The sequence below is a fragment of the Coregonus clupeaformis genome, chromosome 1 (genome assembly GCF_020615455.1).
Source record: "Coregonus clupeaformis isolate EN_2021a chromosome 1, ASM2061545v1, whole genome shotgun sequence".
Lineage (NCBI taxonomy): Eukaryota > Metazoa > Chordata > Actinopteri > Salmoniformes > Salmonidae > Coregonus > Coregonus clupeaformis.
Genome location: NC_059192.1, coordinates 52,360,997 through 52,379,501, shown reverse-complemented (window position 1 = coordinate 52,379,501; position 18,505 = coordinate 52,360,997). Strand labels below are relative to the sequence as shown.

General features: G+C 42.1%; 1 protein-coding gene across 1 annotated transcript; it reads left to right on the top strand.

The window, feature by feature from the left end:
• Positions 1-399: 399 nt before the first annotated feature.
• LOC121570550 (sialin-like) lies at positions 400-18,302 on the top strand. Its single transcript, XM_041882027.2, has 11 exons — positions 400-776; positions 7,582-7,775; positions 8,262-8,495; positions 8,671-8,758; positions 9,200-9,286; positions 9,675-9,793; positions 13,515-13,676; positions 13,768-13,897; positions 14,141-14,288; positions 14,484-14,574; positions 16,302-18,302. The coding sequence occupies exons 1-11, from the start codon at positions 698-700 to the stop codon at positions 16,452-16,454; spliced, it is 1,485 nt and encodes a 494-aa protein (XP_041737961.1). The 5' UTR covers positions 400-697; the 3' UTR covers positions 16,455-18,302.
• Positions 18,303-18,505: the final 203 nt, after the last annotated feature.

Genomic DNA, 18,505 nt, shown 5'->3' with positions numbered 1-18,505 from the left:
AATGCGAATACAACTACAAAATGTTTTTTGTGTGTTTTTTTCACAGCTCATCAGTTACATGTTTGAGAATGTGAGGGGGAATGCCCACATGCAGGAACGCCCAGAATTGTGGGCTGCAGTTGTACACTATTGAGCTAGCAAGCCCTCCTCTGTGACAATATCATTGGGGCGCAGGAATTTCTGATTCGTATTTAAATGTTATGTTAACTGTCATTGAAGTTGGTGGTTACTACTGTACTGATTTCAGATCCGAAGCGAGAGAAATTGTCTGCCATGTTTTGGTAAGGGCTCAGAGTGATGTCACACCCCCAAGAAGGCTCAATTAATCACCCGACGGGTTCTATGTCGAGACTCATGGATATTCATCAAATTTGGCACCGCCTTCCTACGGAAGGAAATCCACGTTCTCGTGTTAGTCGGAACTAGGAAACTCGGACATTTTCGACTTGCTAACTTGTTGAACGCAGCACGTGTATAAATACAACAAGTTACCAAGTCGGAAATGTCAGTTTCCTAGTTCCGATAGGCACATGAACGAGGCAGAAATTTCGCCAAGGGTTCATACCACAGTGGGTTCCCATCAAAACTACTGCTCACAGTTCTCGTGATTCAATGCTGACTTGACTGCAATGAACAGGGGATGACAACTCCGTAGTTGCCGTCCATTCGTACAACAAACATTGAACTCTGATGTGCAATGGACCGATATGCATCGGAGACCGATGACCAAGAACGACCATTGTTGCTCAGTCGACAAGATGATAAAGTTGAAAGAGGTGAGTGCGTGCTGAAACAGCTGCTTGAAGCAATCTGACTTTGTACTCTCTAAATAGCCGTCTATAGGCCTTTTCACACTGCATCGTTAATCTTAGCCCCAGGCTAGACTGGCCCTGAAATAGCTTAGCCATTTGTTACCCCTGGGCTAAGGTTTAGCACTGGGCTAATACACACTTTGATTCCAAAGCCCTGGGCTAACGGACAAACACATGCAACCAACATTCTATCTCTGACACGCAACCAATGTTATAAGCAAAGCAATAAGACATTTATTAACACATGACCTCTTGCCCTAGCATTTGATTTCCAACAGTGATGGTTTGTATAAACTTTGCTGACTGCCAGTCTGACATCGTAAACAATGTTTCACTTTTGAAATTCGACCTCGCTCCTGTCAGAATGATGTGCAAGAACGAGACAACAACTTTTATGATCCAGGCGAAATCATTAAACATTATTATAATGGTTATACCCAATTAAATGTCAATAGAAAAGCTATGAAAACAGACGAAAATGGCGCGTTTGCTGCCCTTCCAGTTGAAGAGTTTGTAGCTTTACAAGTTGGCTAAGTGAGAAGACGTTTGCCATCCTGCATAGCAACCATTTTTGTAATTCATAGCAACGAACGTTTTAGCAAGGATGAAAGTATTTTGTTTTTTTGTCCTCAGTTGGAAATAGTTCTGCATTTACTTATCAAAATAATGTACAGAACGCATTACAGTCATCACGAGCATATGTAAATTAAGTGACAGTGCAGCTTTTCTGATTGGACAGTGAGCATTCTAGGTGTTGTTCTTGCCCCAGTTTCACACTGGCTATTTTGGCATCATGTTTCTGGGACTAACCCCGAAAAGTCGGCACTAACGCTGCTCTGGAGTGAATGAGCCTTATGTACATAGCAGCGGGATGTAGGGGTGCTGAGGGTGCTGCAGCACCCCCTGAAAAATCTGATGTATTTTATTAAAAACAATAATTTTTTCACAAGTAGCTCACACCCTTACAAAACAAATTGCAGTCAGAGTGCAGTATAACTGCAGTACACTGCAGTATAACTGTAGTTAGAGTGCAGTATAACTGCAGTATGTTGAAAATACTAGGTTCAAAATGGAAAATGTAATGCAGTAATTTTGCATTATAACTTTAGTTCAACTGCAGTTTATCTGCAATTACTGTGTCCAAAATGCCACAGTTGACTGCAGTTACTGCACTTTTACTGCAGTTTCAAAACTGCTATCTTTTTTGTAAGGGCAGGACCTTTACTACTCCCCCCCCAAATAAGTATTTGGTCACCTACAAACAAGCAAGATTTCTGGCTCTCACAGACCTGTAACTTCTTCTTTAAGAGGCTCCTCTGTCCTCCACCCGTTACCTGTATTAATGGAACCTGTTTGAACTTGTTATCAGTATAAAAGACACCTGTCCACAACCTCAAACAGTCACACTCCAAACTCCACTATGGCCAAGACCAAAGAGCTGTCAAAGGACACCAGAAACAAAATTGTAGACCTGCACCAGGCTGGGAAGACTGAATCTGCAATAGGTAAGCAGCTTGGTTTGAAGAAATCAACTGTGGGAGCAATTATTAGGAAATGGAAGACATACAAGACCACTGATAATCTCCCTCGATCTGGGGCTCCACGCAAGATCTCACCCCGTGGGGTCAAAATGATCACAAGAACGGTGAGCAAAAATCCCAGAACCACACAGGGGGACCTAGTGAATGACCTGCAGAGAGCTGGGACCAAAGTAACAAAGCCTACCATCAGTAACACACTACGCCGCCAGGGACTCAAATCCTGCAGTGCCAGACGTGTCCCCCTGCTTAAGCCAGTACATGTCCAGGCCCGTCTGAAGTTTGCTAGAGTGCATTTGGATGATCCAGAAGAGGATTGGGAGAATGTCATATGGTCAGATGAAACCAAAATATAACTTTTTGGTAAAAAACTCAACTCGTCGTGTTTGGAGGACAAAGAATGCTGAGTTGCATCCAAAGAACACCATACCTACTGTGAAGCATGGGTGTGGAAACATCATGCTTTGGGGCTGTTTTTCTGCAAAGGGACCAGGACGACTGATCTGTGTAAAGGAAAGAATGAATGGGGCCATGTATCGTGACATTTTGAGTGAAAACCTCTTTCCATCAGCAAGGGCATTGAAGATGAAACGTGGCTGGGTCTTTCAGCATGACAACGATCCCAAACACACCGCCTGGGCAACGAAGGAGTGGCTTCGTAAGAAGCATTTCAAGGTCCTGGAGTGGCCTAGCCAGTCTCCAGATCTCAACCCCATAGAAAATCTTTGGAGGGAGTTGAAAGTCCGTGTTGCCCAGCGACAGCCCCAAAACATCACTGCTCTAGAGGAGATCTGCATGGAGGAATGGGCCAAAATACCAGCAACAGTGTGTGAAAACCTTGTGAAGACTTACAGAAAACGTTTGACCTGTGTCATTGCCAACAAAGGGTATATAACAAAGTATTGAGAAACTTTTTTTGTTGACCAAATACTTATTTTCCACCATAATTTGCAAATATATTCATTAAAAATCCTACAATGTGATTTTCTGGATTTTCTTTTCTCATTTTGTCTGTCATAGTTGACGTGTACCTATGATGAAAATTACAGGCCTCTCTCTTCTTTTTAAGTGGGAGAACTTGGACAATTGGTGGCTGACTAAATACTTTTTTCCCCCACTGTACCTATTCAGACCCTTTGCAATGAGACTCAAAATGGAGCTCAGCTGCATTGTGTTTCCATTGATCATCCTTGAGATGTTTCTACAACTTGATTGGAGTCCACCTGTGGTAAATTAAATTGATTGGACATGATTCGGAAAGGCACACACCTGTCTATATAAGGTCCCACAGTTGACAGTGCATGCCAGAGCAAAGACCAAGCCATGAGGGCGAAAGAGCTGTCCGTAGAGCTCCAAGACAGAATTGTGTCGAGGCACAGATCTGGGGAAGGGTACCAAAACATTTATGCAGCATTGAAGGTCCCCAACAACACAGTGGCTTCCTTCATTCTTAAATGGAAGAAGTTTGGAACCACCAAGACTCTTCCTAGAGCTGGCCTCCCGGCAAAACTGAGAAATCGGGGGAGAAGGGCCTTGGTCAGGGAGGTGACCAAGAACCCGATGGTCACTCTGACAGAGCTCCAGAGTTCCTCTGTGGAAATGGGAGAAACTTCCAGAAGGACAACTATCTCTGCAGCACTCCACCAATCAGGCCTTTATGGTAGAGTGGCCAGACAGAAGCCACAGAAGGCACATGACAGCCTGCTTGGAGTTTGCCAAAAGGCACCTAAACGACTCTCAGACAATGAGAAAGAAGATTCTGTGGTCTGATGAAACCAAGATTGAACTCTTTGGCCTGAATGCCAAGTGTCACGTCAGGAGGAAACCTGGCACCATACCTATGGTGAAGCATGGTGGTGGCAGCATCATGCTGTGGGGATGTTTTTCAGCGGCAAGGACTGGTAGACTAGTCAGGATAGAGGGAAAGATGAACGGAGCAAAGTAGAGAGAGATCCTTGATGAAAACCTGCTCCAGAGCGCTCAGGACCTCAGACTGGGGCGAAGGCTCACCTTCCAACAGGACAACAACCGTAAGCACACAGCCAAATCAACGCATGAGTGGCTTCGGGACAAGTCTCTGAATGTCCTTGAGTGGCCCAGCCAGAGCCCGGACTTGAACTCGATCTAACATCTCTGGAGAGACCTGAAAATAGCTGGGCTGTGATGCTCCCCATCCAACCTGACAGAGCTTGAGAGAATCTGCAGAGAGGAATGGGAGAAACTCCCCAAATACAGGTGTGCCAAGCTTGTAGCCTCATACGTAAGAAGATTTGAGGCTGTAATCGCTGCCAAAAGGTGCTTCAACAAAGTACTGAGTAAAGGGTCTGAATACTTATGTAAATATATATATATATATATATATATATATATATACATTTGCAAAAATGTCTAAACCAGTTTTTGCTTTGTCATTATGGGGTATTGTGTGTAGATTGATGAGGGGGAAAAAGCTATTTAATCCATTTTAGAATAAGGTTGTAACGTAACAGCATGTGGAAAAGGTCAAGGGGTCTGAATACTTTCCGAATGCACTGTAGCTGTTCGTTAAGACCTTTTGGATCGACTGATTTACTTATTTGATCAGCCCATTGACATTTATTATTGGTATGGCTAGTGGGACACTCCCCTGCGAGGCTACATAGGTGCCTCACAACTTTTCTTACCCAAGGCTCTGATGAAGTAGCCTGGGTGCTAGGTGAAGTTAGCAACGTGGCTGTATTTTATTTTAGCAATGTGGGTGTACAGTGCCTTGCAAAAGTATTCATCCCCCTTGGCGTTTTTCCTATTTTGTTGCATTACAACCTGTAATTTTAAATGGATTTTTATTTGGATTTCTTGTAATGGACATACACAAAATAGTCCAAATTGGTGAAGTGAAATGAAAAAAATAACTTGTTTAAAACAAATTCAAAAAAATAAATAACGAAAAAGTGGTGCGTGCATATGTATTCACCCCCTTTGCTATGAAGCCCCTAAATAAGATCTGGTGCAACCAATTACCTTCAGGAGTCACATAATTAGTTAAATAAAGTCCACCTGTGTGCAATCTAAGTGTCACATGATCTGTCACATGATCTCAGTATATATACACCTGTTCTGAAAGTACATTTGAGTCATTTAGCAGACGCTCTTATCCAGAGCGACTTACAGTTAGTGAGTGCATACTTTTTTTTTTCTTCTTCATACTGGCCCCCCGTGGGAAACGAACCCACAACCCTGGCATTGCAAACGCCATGCTCTACCAACTGAGCTACACAGGCCCCAGAGTCTGCAACACCACTAAGCAAGGGGCACCACCAAGGAAGCGGCGCCATGAAGACCAAAGAGCTCTCCAAACAGGTCAGGGACAAAGTTGTGGAGAAGTACAGATCGGGGTTGGGTTATAAAAAAATATCTGAAACTTTGAACATCCCACGGAGCACCATTTTAAATCCATTATAAAAAAAAATGGAAAGAATATGACACCACAACAAACCATCCAAGAGAGGGCCGCCCACCAAAACTCACGGACAAGGCAAGGAGGGCATTAATCAGAGAGGCAACAAAGAGACCACAGATAACCCTGAAGGAGCTGCAAAGCTCCACAGCGGAGATTGGAGTATCTGTCCATATGACCACTTTAAGCCGTACACTCCACAGAGCTGGACTTTACGGAAGAGTGGCCAGAAAAAAGCCATTGCTTAAAGAAAAAAAATAAGCAAACACGTTTGGTGATCTCCAAAAGGCATGTGGGAGACTCCCCAAACATATGGAAGAAGGTACTCTGGTCAGATGAGACTAAAATTGAGCTTTTTGGCCATCAAGGAAACCGCTATATCTGGCGCAAACCCAACACCTCTCATCACCCCAAGAACACCATCCCCACAGTGAAGCATGGTGGTGGCAGCATCATGCTGTGGGGATGTTTTTCATCGGGAGGGACTGGGAAACTGGTCAGAATTGAAGGAATGATGGATAGCGCTAAATACAGGGAAATTATTGAGGGAAACCTGTTTCAGTCTTCCAGAGATTTGAGACTGAGATGGAGGTTCACCTTCCAGCAGGACAATGACCCTAAGCATACTGCTAAAGCAACACTCGAGTGGTTTAAGGGGAAACATTTAAATGTATTAGAATGGCCTAGTCAAAGCCCAGACCTCAATCCAATTGAGAATCTGTGGTATGACTTAAATATTGCTGTACACCAGCGGAACCCATCCAACTTGAAGGAGCTGGAGCAGTTTTGGCTTGAAGAATGGGCAAAAGTCCCGGTGGCTAGATGTGCCAAGCTTATAGAGACATACCCCAAGACACTTGCAGCTGTAATTGCTGCAAAAGGTGGCTCTACAAAGTATTGACTTTGGGGGGTTGAATAGTTATGCACGCTCCAGTTTTCTTTTCTTTTTTTCTTATTTCTTGTTTGTTTCACAATAAAACATATTTTGCATCTTCAAAGTGGTAGGCATGTTGTGTAAATCAAATGATACAAACCCCCCCAACATCCATTTTAATTCCAGGTTGTAAGGCAACAAAATAGGAAAAATGCCAAGGGGGGTGAATACTTTCGCAAGCCACTGTACCTTTTGTTGACAAAAATCAGCTGATGGAAAGAAAGCATCACCATCAGCTAGGGCTAGTTAAGAAACTTTAAAGTCAAAGTTCACTTCGAAATCAAAGTTTGTCAGATGTTTTCATACCTTGGTCTTATGCCAAGATTAGTTCACGGTTCGTTCCACCTCAACAAACACAAGAAAGAGGATTTCGACACCCGCCATCTCAGATTGTGCTGGAATTGTTTCTGTCGTTAGAAACAGATAAGATTAGCATTCCCGCAACATTATTTTGTTGAAATATAATTTCACCTGTGAGAAGTGAAGGTAATTGCACCCAAATTGGCCATTTTATAGGATTCATATAATATTCAATAAATATAGTACCTAACATTTGATTTGGACCAAACTGTTTTTCTAACAATATGAATTAGACTTGAGGAATCCTAATTAATTGTCAAAAGCCACCCACAGACCCCCCACACCCCATGCCAATCCCACCCCAACAACGAGTATATAGTATTATGTTGATCCTCTATGATCAACATTAGGTGAATGTGACAATACAACATCTTTAATAATAATTGATTATTGTGATATTTTACTGTGCCTGGTCCATTTCCAATGGATTATGGCATTTTACAACTCTCTGGTCTCCCCCCCACCCTCTCCTTCTATCTCTCCCCTCCCTCTCTCCCTCAGCCCCTGCGTGCTGCTCGTCGAGGTACGGTCTGTCCCTGCTCTCCTGTTATGGTTTCTTTGTGGCCTATGCCCTTAGGGTCAACCTCAGCGTTGCCATGGTTGACATGCTTAACAACACAGACGCCAGCGGCAACACCAGCACATCAGTGTGTCCTGCACACTCCAGCCCTGCTCGCCCCAAGCACAACCACACTGTGAGTACCACCAGCCCTGCTTGCCCCAAACACCACACTGTGAGTACCACCACCCCAGCCCTGCTCAACCCAAACACAACCACACTGTGAGCACCCCAGCCCTGCTCACCCCAAACACAACCACACTGTGAGTCCCACCACCCCTACTCGCACTAAACACAACCACATTGTAAGTAATAATGTAATACTGCAACCACTATGACTGCACACATTACACAACCTCACTGTGACTGTAACGCTTAATCACAACACCACATGATGGCCCTCCTGTAGCTCAGTTGGTAGAGCATGGCGCTTGCAACGCAAGGGTTGTGGGTTCGATTCCCATGGGGGGCCAGTATGAAAAATTTATGCACTCACTAATTGGAAGTTGCTCTGGATAAGAGCGTCTGCTAAATGACTAAAATGAGCATACATAACTGTTGACTCTCCTGTTTGCTCTTGTCAGACGTAAGGATTATCTGTGTGTTTGTGTGTGTCTGGTAGGCCAGTGTGTACAACTGGGACTCTGAGACCCAGGGCTGGATCCTGGGCTCCTTCTTCTATGGCTACATCCTGACTCAGATCCCAGGGGGCTACCTGGCACTCAAGTATGGGGCCAAATGGCTGCTGGGCCTAGGAATCCTGGGAACTGTAGTCTTCACCCTCCTCACCCCCGTGGCTGCCGACATGGGCGCAGGCTACCTCATCGTTGTCAGAGTGCTAGAGGGCATCGGAGAGGTATTGTGTTTGTACACGCAAGACTACTATAAGCTCTGTTAAGTACTCATGAGAACCTCTAATTACATATATATGTTTTAAAGTAGTTCCTTTGCAATGTTAATCGGATTACTTCTCAGTGTGTCCTGAGTCTGTGTCCAGTCGTAACCAGGGATATTTTTGTGTTTGTCAACAGGGAGTGACGTTTCCAGCCATGCACGCCATGTGGGCATCTTGGGCCCCACCAATGGAGAGGAGCCGATTGCTCACCATCGCTTACACTGGTATTGCACACCTACCCCACCCTGCACACACAACATTTCTTATTCTGGGGACTCACTCATGTTTACATGTGTACCATATTATCTTTCTTAAAGCTACAATATATAACTTTTTGGGCGACCTGACCAAATTCACATAGAAATGTGAGTTATAGATCTGTCATTCTCATTGAAAGCAAGTCTAAGTAGCGGTAGAGCTGTTATATGTGCGCTATTTCGATGCTTCCCGTGCTTAAGTTTAATTTTACTTTTACTTTAGGTTTTGTACACCAGCTTCAAACAGCTGAAAATACAATATTGTTGGTTATTGAAAATATATTTCACAGTGGTTTAGATGGTACAATGATTCTCTACAGTGCTTGTTTTGTCACATAAACTGAAATTAGGCGAACTGTGAGGTGATTTTCTTCACAAGGCAACTTAATAAAAAACTCCTCTCTCCAGGTGCTCAGCTGGGTACCGTGGTCGCCCTTCCCCTGTCTGGTCAGATCTGCTTCTACCTCGACTGGACCTGGGTCTTTTATATATTTGGTAAGGCCGGCAGAGGGTTTGAAACAGAGAAGATGTGAAACTGGGCATTTCAGCATTTGAACCATTTCACACACAGGTTTTCCGTAGTGTCATCTTTGTGCAGTTTTGTCTGGAGAGACAGTTTTTTCTTTGCTCATGCAATGCAATGAATACAGACACTATTTCCTTAATGCATTCCTTTTTTAGGGAACATAAAGTGGAAAACAGTTAGTGGTAAATATAATTGGGGGGAATTTAAGTGCATGTCACAAGCAAAGCTTGTGCGCATGTCCATGTGTGTCTGTTTACATTTTAGTCATTTAGCAGACGCTCTTATCCAGAGAAACGTACAGGTAGTGCATTATTGACCATTAGTGCATTATTTGACTGTGTCTGTGTGTGTGTTTAGGTATTGTGGGGATTGTGTGGTTCATCCTGTGGGCGCTCCTTGTCAGTAACACTCCCAGCACACATCCGCGGATCTCAGAACAGGAGAGACTCTACATCACTTCTACCCTGAATAAGGAGGTATGTTGCAAAAGCAGCTGGGAATTGTAGTGTCTGAACTTTATCTCTAAGGCCCAATCTCTTTGTAAACAGACTATGGTTGTGTCAGGCTCATGAACATTAAGTACATAAATGTAGAATACAGTGGTCATATACGCGGTGAAGTTACACTACCAGTTACACTACTATTTTACATTGTAGAATAATAATGAAGAAATCAAAACTATGGAATCATGTAGTGACCAAAAGTGTTAAACAAATCAAAATGTATTTTATATTTGAGATTCTTCAAATAGCCACCCTTTGCCTTGATGACAGCTTTACCAGCTTCATGAGGTAGACACCTGGAATGCATTTAAATTAACAGGTGTGCCTTCTTAAAAGTTAATTTGTGAGCCAATCAGTTACATTTACATTTTTACATTTTAGTCATTTAGCAGACGCTCTTATCCAGAGCGACTTACAGTTAGTGGGTGCATACATTTTCATACTGGTTGTGTTGTGACAAGGTAGGGGGGGTATACAGAAGATAGCCCTATTTGGTAAAAGACCAAGTCCATATTTTGGCAAGAACAGCTCAAATAAGCAAAGAGAAAATGCAGTCCATCATTACTTTAAGACATGAGGGTCAGTCAATACTGAAAATCGGAAGAACTTTGTACGTTTCTTCAAGTGCAGTCGCAAAAATCATCAAGCGCTATGATGAAACTGGCTCTCATGAGGACCACCATAGGAATGGAAGACCCAGAGTTACCTCTGCTGCAGAGGATAAGTTCATTAGAGTTACCAGCCTCAGAAATTGCAGCCCAAATAAATGCTTAACAGAGTTCAAGTCACAGACACATCTCAACATCAACTTTTCAGAGGGGACTGTGTGAATCTGGCCTTCATTTACATTTTACATTACATTTTAGTCATTTAGCAGACGCTCTTATCCAGAGCGACTTACAGTTAGTGAATACATATTTTATTTATTTTTTATACTGGCCCCCCGTGGGAATCGAACCCACAAACCTGGCGTTGCAAACGCCATGCTCTTCATGGTCGAATTGCTGCAAAGAAACCACTACTAAAGGACACCAATAAGAAGAAGAGACCTGCTTGGACCAAGAAACACGAGCAATGGACATTAGACCGTTGGAAATATGTCCTTTGGTCTGGAGTCCAAATTGGTGATTTTTGGTTCCAACCGCCGTGTCTTTGTGAGACACGTTGTGGGTGAACGGATGATCTCACCGTAAAGCATGGAGGAGGAGGTGTTATGGTGTGGGGGTGTTTTGCTGATGACACTGTCTGTGATTTATTTAGAATTCAAGGCACACTTAACCAGCATGGCTACCACAGCAGGACAGTGATAGTGGGACTATCATTTGTTTTTCAACAGGACAATTACCCAACACACTTCCAGGCTGTGTAAGGGCAATTTTACCAAGAAGGAGAGTGATGGAGTGCTGCATCAGATTACCTGGCTTCCACAGTCCCCCGACCTCAAACCAATTGAGATGGTTTGGGATTAGTCGGACGGCAGAGTGAAGGAAAAGCAGCCAGCAAGTGCTCAGCATATGTGGGAACTCCTTCAAGGCTGTTGGAAAAGCATTCCAGGTGAAGCTGGTTGAGAGAATGCCAAGAGTGTGCAAAGCTGTCATCACGGCAAAGGGTGGCTATTTGAAGAATCTAAAATATATTTTAATTTGTTTAACACTTTTTGGGTTACTACATGATTCCATATGTGTTATTTCATAGTTTTGATGTCTTCACTATTATTCTACAATGTAGAAATAATACAAATAAAGAAAAACCTGTGAATGAGTAGGTGTGTCCAAACTTTTGACTGGTCATGTATGTACAGCAATTTTGTATTTATTTTTGTCCTCCGTACAGTACCAGTGTAAACTGGCACACTATTTGGTGCTACAACAATCTCAACAGGAGGAACTAACTTTTTATGAACACTGTTACAGTGGGGAAAAAAAGTATTTAGTCAGCCACCAATTGTGCAAGTTCTCCCACTTAAAAAGATGAGAGAGGCCTGTAATTTTCATCATAGGTACACGTCAACTATGACAGACAAAATGAGGAGAAAAATCCAGAAAATCACATTGTAGGATTTTTAATGAATTTATTTGCAAATTATGGTGGAAAATAAGTATTTGGTCAATAACAAAAGTTTCTCAATACTTTGTTATATACCCTTTGTTGGCAATGACACAGGTCAAACGTTTTCTGTAAGTCTTCACAAGGTTTTCACACACTGTTGCTGGTATTTTGGCACATTCCTCCATGCAGATCTCCTCTAGAGCAGTGATGTTTTGGGGCTGTCGCTGGGCAACACGGACTTTCACTCCAGGACCTTGAAATGCTTCTTACGAAGCCACTCCTTCGTTGCCCGGGCGGTGTGTTTGAGATCATTGTCATGCTGAAAGACCCAGCCACGTTTCATCTTCAGTGGCCTTGCTGATGGAAGGAGGTTTTCACTCAAAATGGCCCCATTCATTCTTTCCTTTACACGGATCAGTCATCCTGGTCCCTTTGCAGAAAAACAGCCCCAAAGCATGATGTTTCCACCCCCATGCTTCACAGTAGGTATGGTGTTCTTTGGATGCAACTCAGCATTCTTTGTCCTCCAAACACGACGAGTTGAGTTTTTACCAAAAAGTTATATTTTGGTTTCATCTGACTATATGCCATTCTCCCAATCCTCTTCTGGATCATCCAAATGCACTCTAGGAAACTTCAAACGGGCCTGGACATGTACTGGCTTAAGCAGGGGGACACGTCTGGCACTGCAGGATTTGAGTCCCTGGTGGCATAGTGTGTTACTGATGGTAGGCTTTGTTACTTTGGTCCCAGCTCTCTGCAGGTCATTTACTAGGTCCCCCCGTGTGGTTCTGGGATTTTTGCTCACCGTTCTTGTGATCATTTTGACCCCACGGGGTGAGATCTTGCGTGGAGCCCCAGATCGAGGGAGATTATCAGTGGTCTTGTATGTCTTCCATTTCTTAATAATTGCTCCCACAGTTGATTTCTTCAAACCAAGCTGCTTACCTATTGCAGATTCAGTCTTCCCAGCCTGGTGCAGGTCTACAATTTTGTTTCTGGTGTCCTTTGACAGCTCTTTGGTCTTGGCCATAGTGGAGTTTGGAGTGTGACTGTTTGAGGTTGTGGACAGGTGTCTTTTTATACTGATAACAAGTTCAAACAGGTGCCATTAATACAGGTAACGAGTGGTGGACAGAGGAGCCTCTTAAAGAAGAAGTTACAGGTCTGTGAGAGCCAGAAATCTTGCTTGTTTGTAGGTGACCAAATACTTATTTTCCACCATAATTTGCAAATAAATTCATTCAAAATCCTACAATGTGATTTTCTGGAATTTTTTTCTCAATTTGTCTGTCATAGTTGACATGTACCTATGATGAAAATTACAGGCCTCTCTCATCTTTTTAAGTGGGAGAACTTGCACAATTGGTGGCTGACTAAATACTTTTTTCCCCCACTGTATATGCAACCTGTTATATGCAAGCCTTTTACTGCGATCACATAACTTGTATTATATTTTTACTTCACATTTGTTGTACAACACTTGGCAGACATTGAGACATTGAAAAAAAAAGTGTTTCTAGCCAAACATCCACAAAGCGCTTTTCTCAGCCACACTCAAATAAGCCTGTGATAAAAGTGATATTTCACATGTGCAAGTCTAGTGGTATTTTAAGATGGCCATCTTTGATATTCTCTTTTTCAGATGTCGCCGACGGGGGACCACATCCCCTGGGGGTCCATCTTGAAGTCCATGCCGCTGTGGGCCATAGTGGTGGCTCACTTCTCCTACAACTGGACCTTCTACACACTACTCACTCTGCTGCCCACATACATGAATGATGTATTGGGCTTCAGTATCAAAGAGGTGAGTTTATATGCTTGTTCTGGTCACACACCCACCCACACAGTCTCTGTCATTAACCCAGTGTTGTTTGTTGTATGTGGTCCCCTGTTAGAACGGTGCCCTGTCGGCTCTGCCCTACATCGGCTGTGTGCTGCTGGCTGTGCTGGGGGGCCAGCTAGCTGACTACCTGAGGGAGAACTTCTACCGCACTGTGGTCGTCAGGAAGGCCTTCAGTCTCATAGGTGAGGAGCAGCATTATAAGGGGATAGAGAGAGACACTCACAGATGAGCACACATACACACTCACCCACACATACATTCATGCTCACACAAGACATGCTCACAATCCACAAATTCAAACACATTCAAATACCAACACTGTCTCTATCTTCTAGCTGTATCTCACTTGACCTCTACCTCTATATTTGGATAAATCTAGTACATCCATGTATCCTATGTTTACCATATTCGGTGGGTGTATGTAGGTATGATTGGGCCGGCGGTGTTCATCGTGGCTGCTGGATATACAGGCTGTAACTACATCCTGGCAGTTGCCTTCCTCACAATCTCTTCCTCCCTGGGAGGATTCGTAGCCTCCGGCTTCAACATCAATCACCTCGACATTGCCCCCCCGTAAGATACTGCTCATCACTATTGATACTGTTACTATGGTAGCACTTAATTTTTTGAGAGAGAAATGACCAGGAATGTACTTAGAAATAGCATAGTAAAATGGTTATAACAGAGTAATAGCCATTGAATTATTGTCTTGTTGTGAGATGTGTGTAATTGTCTAAAATCTGTGTGAATGTTCCTTTTCCCTTTTAGTTATGCTGGAATTTTGTTGGGAATCACCAACTCCTTTGCCACGATACCTGGTATGGTGGGACCAGTCATAGCAAGAGCCCTGACCAAACATGTAAGAATCTGTTTTTATCACGTATATCTGTTTTCATTTAATATCTTTCAGATAATGAAAGTACAGTATCATAAAACACTTTTCAAAACTCATGATTGTTGTAAGTGTAGCAAAGTTAAATTTAAGACATGATGGGCTCAGGATGCAGGTAAAAGTTGCCAGCCTGGTCTCATAGACTAGACGTAACATAGTAAATGTAAATCCGTGACACTCAAATTAGTATGATATGTTACGTTTGGTATGGTTACATAAGACAGATGGTTACTTAAGGCAAAAACGAAAGTAGGGTGGTTGGTCGGGGTGGATGGCAGGTTGCGAGTTCGAATGTCCTCACAGACATCTTTGGCATTTTAGCTAATTAGCAACTTTTCAAATATTTACCAATGTTTAGCTACTTTACAACTACTTAGCATGTTAGCTAACCCTTCCCCTAACCTCAGGGCCTAAAATTAACACCCGCCACCTGCCAAATGTGGGTAGATTTTGGCATTGGCGGGTAAAATGTCTATTGGCGTGTGGTCAGGGCTCCACAGTGCGAGCATTTCACTCACATTTGTGAATAAAAATAGTCAAGTATGATCACATTTATAGTAAAAGGTATTTCTGCCGTTTTGTTTCATAGTTGGTAAATTAATCTCACAAAGTCAAAGATGTACAAATCCTTTATAGCCTATTCCACCTCGCGCTGCAACACTGCCTGGCTGTGGGCTGTGCGCACATGAAGAGCTGAGTGAAAGATTCATTTTTAGAAGCGCTGCGCACAGGCATAAAAGTTGGTCTAATTTACTTGAAACTAATTTCTTCTGAAGTGAGACTTTGTCCTTGTGTTTCTTGGCTATTTACATTGTTTTGTTTACAAGCTAGGTTTTTTTCTATGTTTGAGTTTCAACTGCTAGGGAAGAGAAGACAACGCTTCTACTAGTCAGACTCAATCTCACAGGCACAAACATGACTCGAGTCACGCTACCACGGTAACCTCCCGCCAGTAAAAGGGGCAGGTGAAAATGTTTGTCTCATCTGTGATATTTTGCTTAAAAGACTCGGGTCACAAAAAATGAAATTAACAATATACTGTACCACATTACTTCTTACTAGTAAAACATTGTATTGTTTTCTAAACATTACAAAGTATGCTCATCCGTTTTTTTGGTGTTTTGTTGGTGTAATTTTAGCAGATTTTATTTTATTTTATTTTATTTTATTTGGGCTGGTAAAAAATCTGAGTGGCTGGTAGATTTTTTTATATCTACCTGCCACAGTGGCTGGTGGACCAAAAAGTAAATGTTATGCCCTCCCTAACCTTAACCCTTTTACCTAACTTCTAAACATACCCCTAATCCTTAGCCGAGCTAATGTTAGCCAGCTAGCTAATGTTAGCCAGCTAGCTAATGTTAGCCACCTAGCTAGAATTTGTAACATATATGAAACGTTTTGCAAAATCGTAACATATGATACGAATTGAAATTCGTAACATATCATTCGAAATGGGTGATGGACATCCATACTAAATGGAGTTCTCAGATTTACGTACAGAATAATACAAAATGCTCTGAGACCAGGGTGAAGTTTCTAGTTATCCCATATCTAGGATCAGATCAGATACCCTCATCAAATCCTTAACTAGTATTATGGGGAACAAGGCAACACTGACCTTAGACCAGTGTTTAGGTAGGAGCAACTTCAACCTACTTCATTGGGCTCACAGATGCCTCTGCTTCCTATTGTAGAACACTATAGAGGAATGGCAGTCAGTGTTCTACATCTCTGCTGGGATCAACCTGTTCGGAGCAGCTTTCTATACTGTGTTTGGCCGAGGCGAGATTCAACCCTGGGTGTCCACAATCCCCATACCCAAGGCAGCTGAGGGGGACAAAGGGTGACCCCCTGTGGACCAAAATGGACTCACAGCCATGGCACAATTTCCTGTGTCAGTCTTAACCCAGATGCTCTACGCACAATGCTATTGGGAAAACAGCCTTGTAAAGAAAACGTTTTAAGATTTTAATGTTTATTTTTGGTAAGTAGACCAATATAATGGGTATGATAAGTACATTTTTTATCAATGATCATATTGATATTACTCTTTATGTGGGGCCTTTTTGTGTGATATGATAACCCCTTTAGTTCTTTACTTTGTTTACAGGTAGGGGGTTGCGCTTGATTTAGTGGACTCTCGTGCCTAAAATCACTTACATTTGATGAAGTCTTACATGGACTGACATCAGACAAGTACCATTTCCACTTTTAGTCATAATTTGTTGCTTCCTCCGCTAGATGCTCAGAAAAAACAAGAAGCCATATGAATTAAGGATCTTGTATGTAGCACAGTTAGTGCCAACTGAAAGAGCACAATCTCTGAGGATAGAATCCAAGTGCAGTTCATCCACTGGTGGGTTTCTCTACTTGTGAGAAACTCATTTTTTTGGCCTTCCGCTTGTGCCTTATTGTGATGGCTACAGCAGTGGTTTTCAACTGGTGATAAAAAAAAAGTGGGATTTTGACTTGAGCACCAGTGCAGTTACAAAGAAAATCCATCAGAAATCCATTGAATGGCACAGATGGTTACATCTGTATTGTTGTTTCAAGTCTGGTGCGATGGATCTGTTTTTACATTTATAATTTGAATCATTTTACTTAGCCTGTGAGAACCATTAGGTTAGATTAGATTAGGCTTAACAGTACCACAGTCTCTGCCATAGAAAAAAACAGAGTGGCTTTTGTGTCTGTGGTTGCACATTTTACAATGCAGAAAACCACTTGTCTCTATACCTTTTTGTTCAAAAGTAAGACCTATTTTACCAGAGCTAGCCTACATTTTTGTTTCTATTGGAGATTTGTGGTACGCTCTTGAAGGTTTACACACAAATTAACCATAATGAGTAAGAAACTATGAAAATATTTTAAATAAACCTTATTTAATCTATGAAAAATATTTGTCACAGAAAATGGATGATTTACAGTATGGATTAGATGAGATGGAGGTCATTACCACACAATAAATTATTAGGAGAAGTTTGTGCCACAGATTTTTCTGCCCATCAAGGTGTGCAACAGTTCAAAAATGGTTGAGAACCACTGGGCTAGAGTGTATAGGACTATGACCATCATCAACCCAGTATATAAAAAAAAATATATATCTCATCTAATCGATACGTGACAGAAAACAGATACAAACAGCAGTGTTCCCTGTGTGAATCGGTCTACCATGCAAATGTCATAAATTGTTTTTTGTTACTGATCAATTGTGTTTTATGGTCACTTGCTGGTCCAACTACAATGAAGGAGTTTAAGGGACTTAGCTACTTATTTTTATTTTATTTTTAAGATAATGTTAAAAAATTTTCATCAGATAAATTCTGCACACCAACATTCTTTACACACTACATACTATGTCAATCATGGTATATTACTATTATGGCCAATTTCTGTGAGGGCGATATTTATTGCACAGGCTTTGTTTCCCTCACCTAAAGGAACTGTACTTCTTATGTTTATGAGAGACCTCAAATGGTCTGTTTCTGAATAAGGTTTGTACACCTCAAAGTAATCAATATGGGACATTTAATTTAAGTGTGAATATTGGCATACCAGGCTGAATTTGATGCTTGATCTTTTAGAAAGAAAAAGCAAAATAAAGAACAGCACGTATTTCAACCATTTGTTTCAGTCAATGACCAATGTAAAAGTTTATATTAATAAAACATTTTAATGAAATCGTATTGAATATGCATGGTGTCTTGACTCTTCATTTAGCCCTTAATTACTGACAGCAGGTAGTGGTTCATTTGGGGTCATTCTAAAGCCAACCAGGGTATGGCTATAATGTTTGCTCATGTACCTGCTGTGCAAAAACATGGAGAGCAGTCATATATTGCTGGACTCTGTGGCATACCGCAGTTTCGCAGCCCCTCCCCACCCCAAAAATACAAAA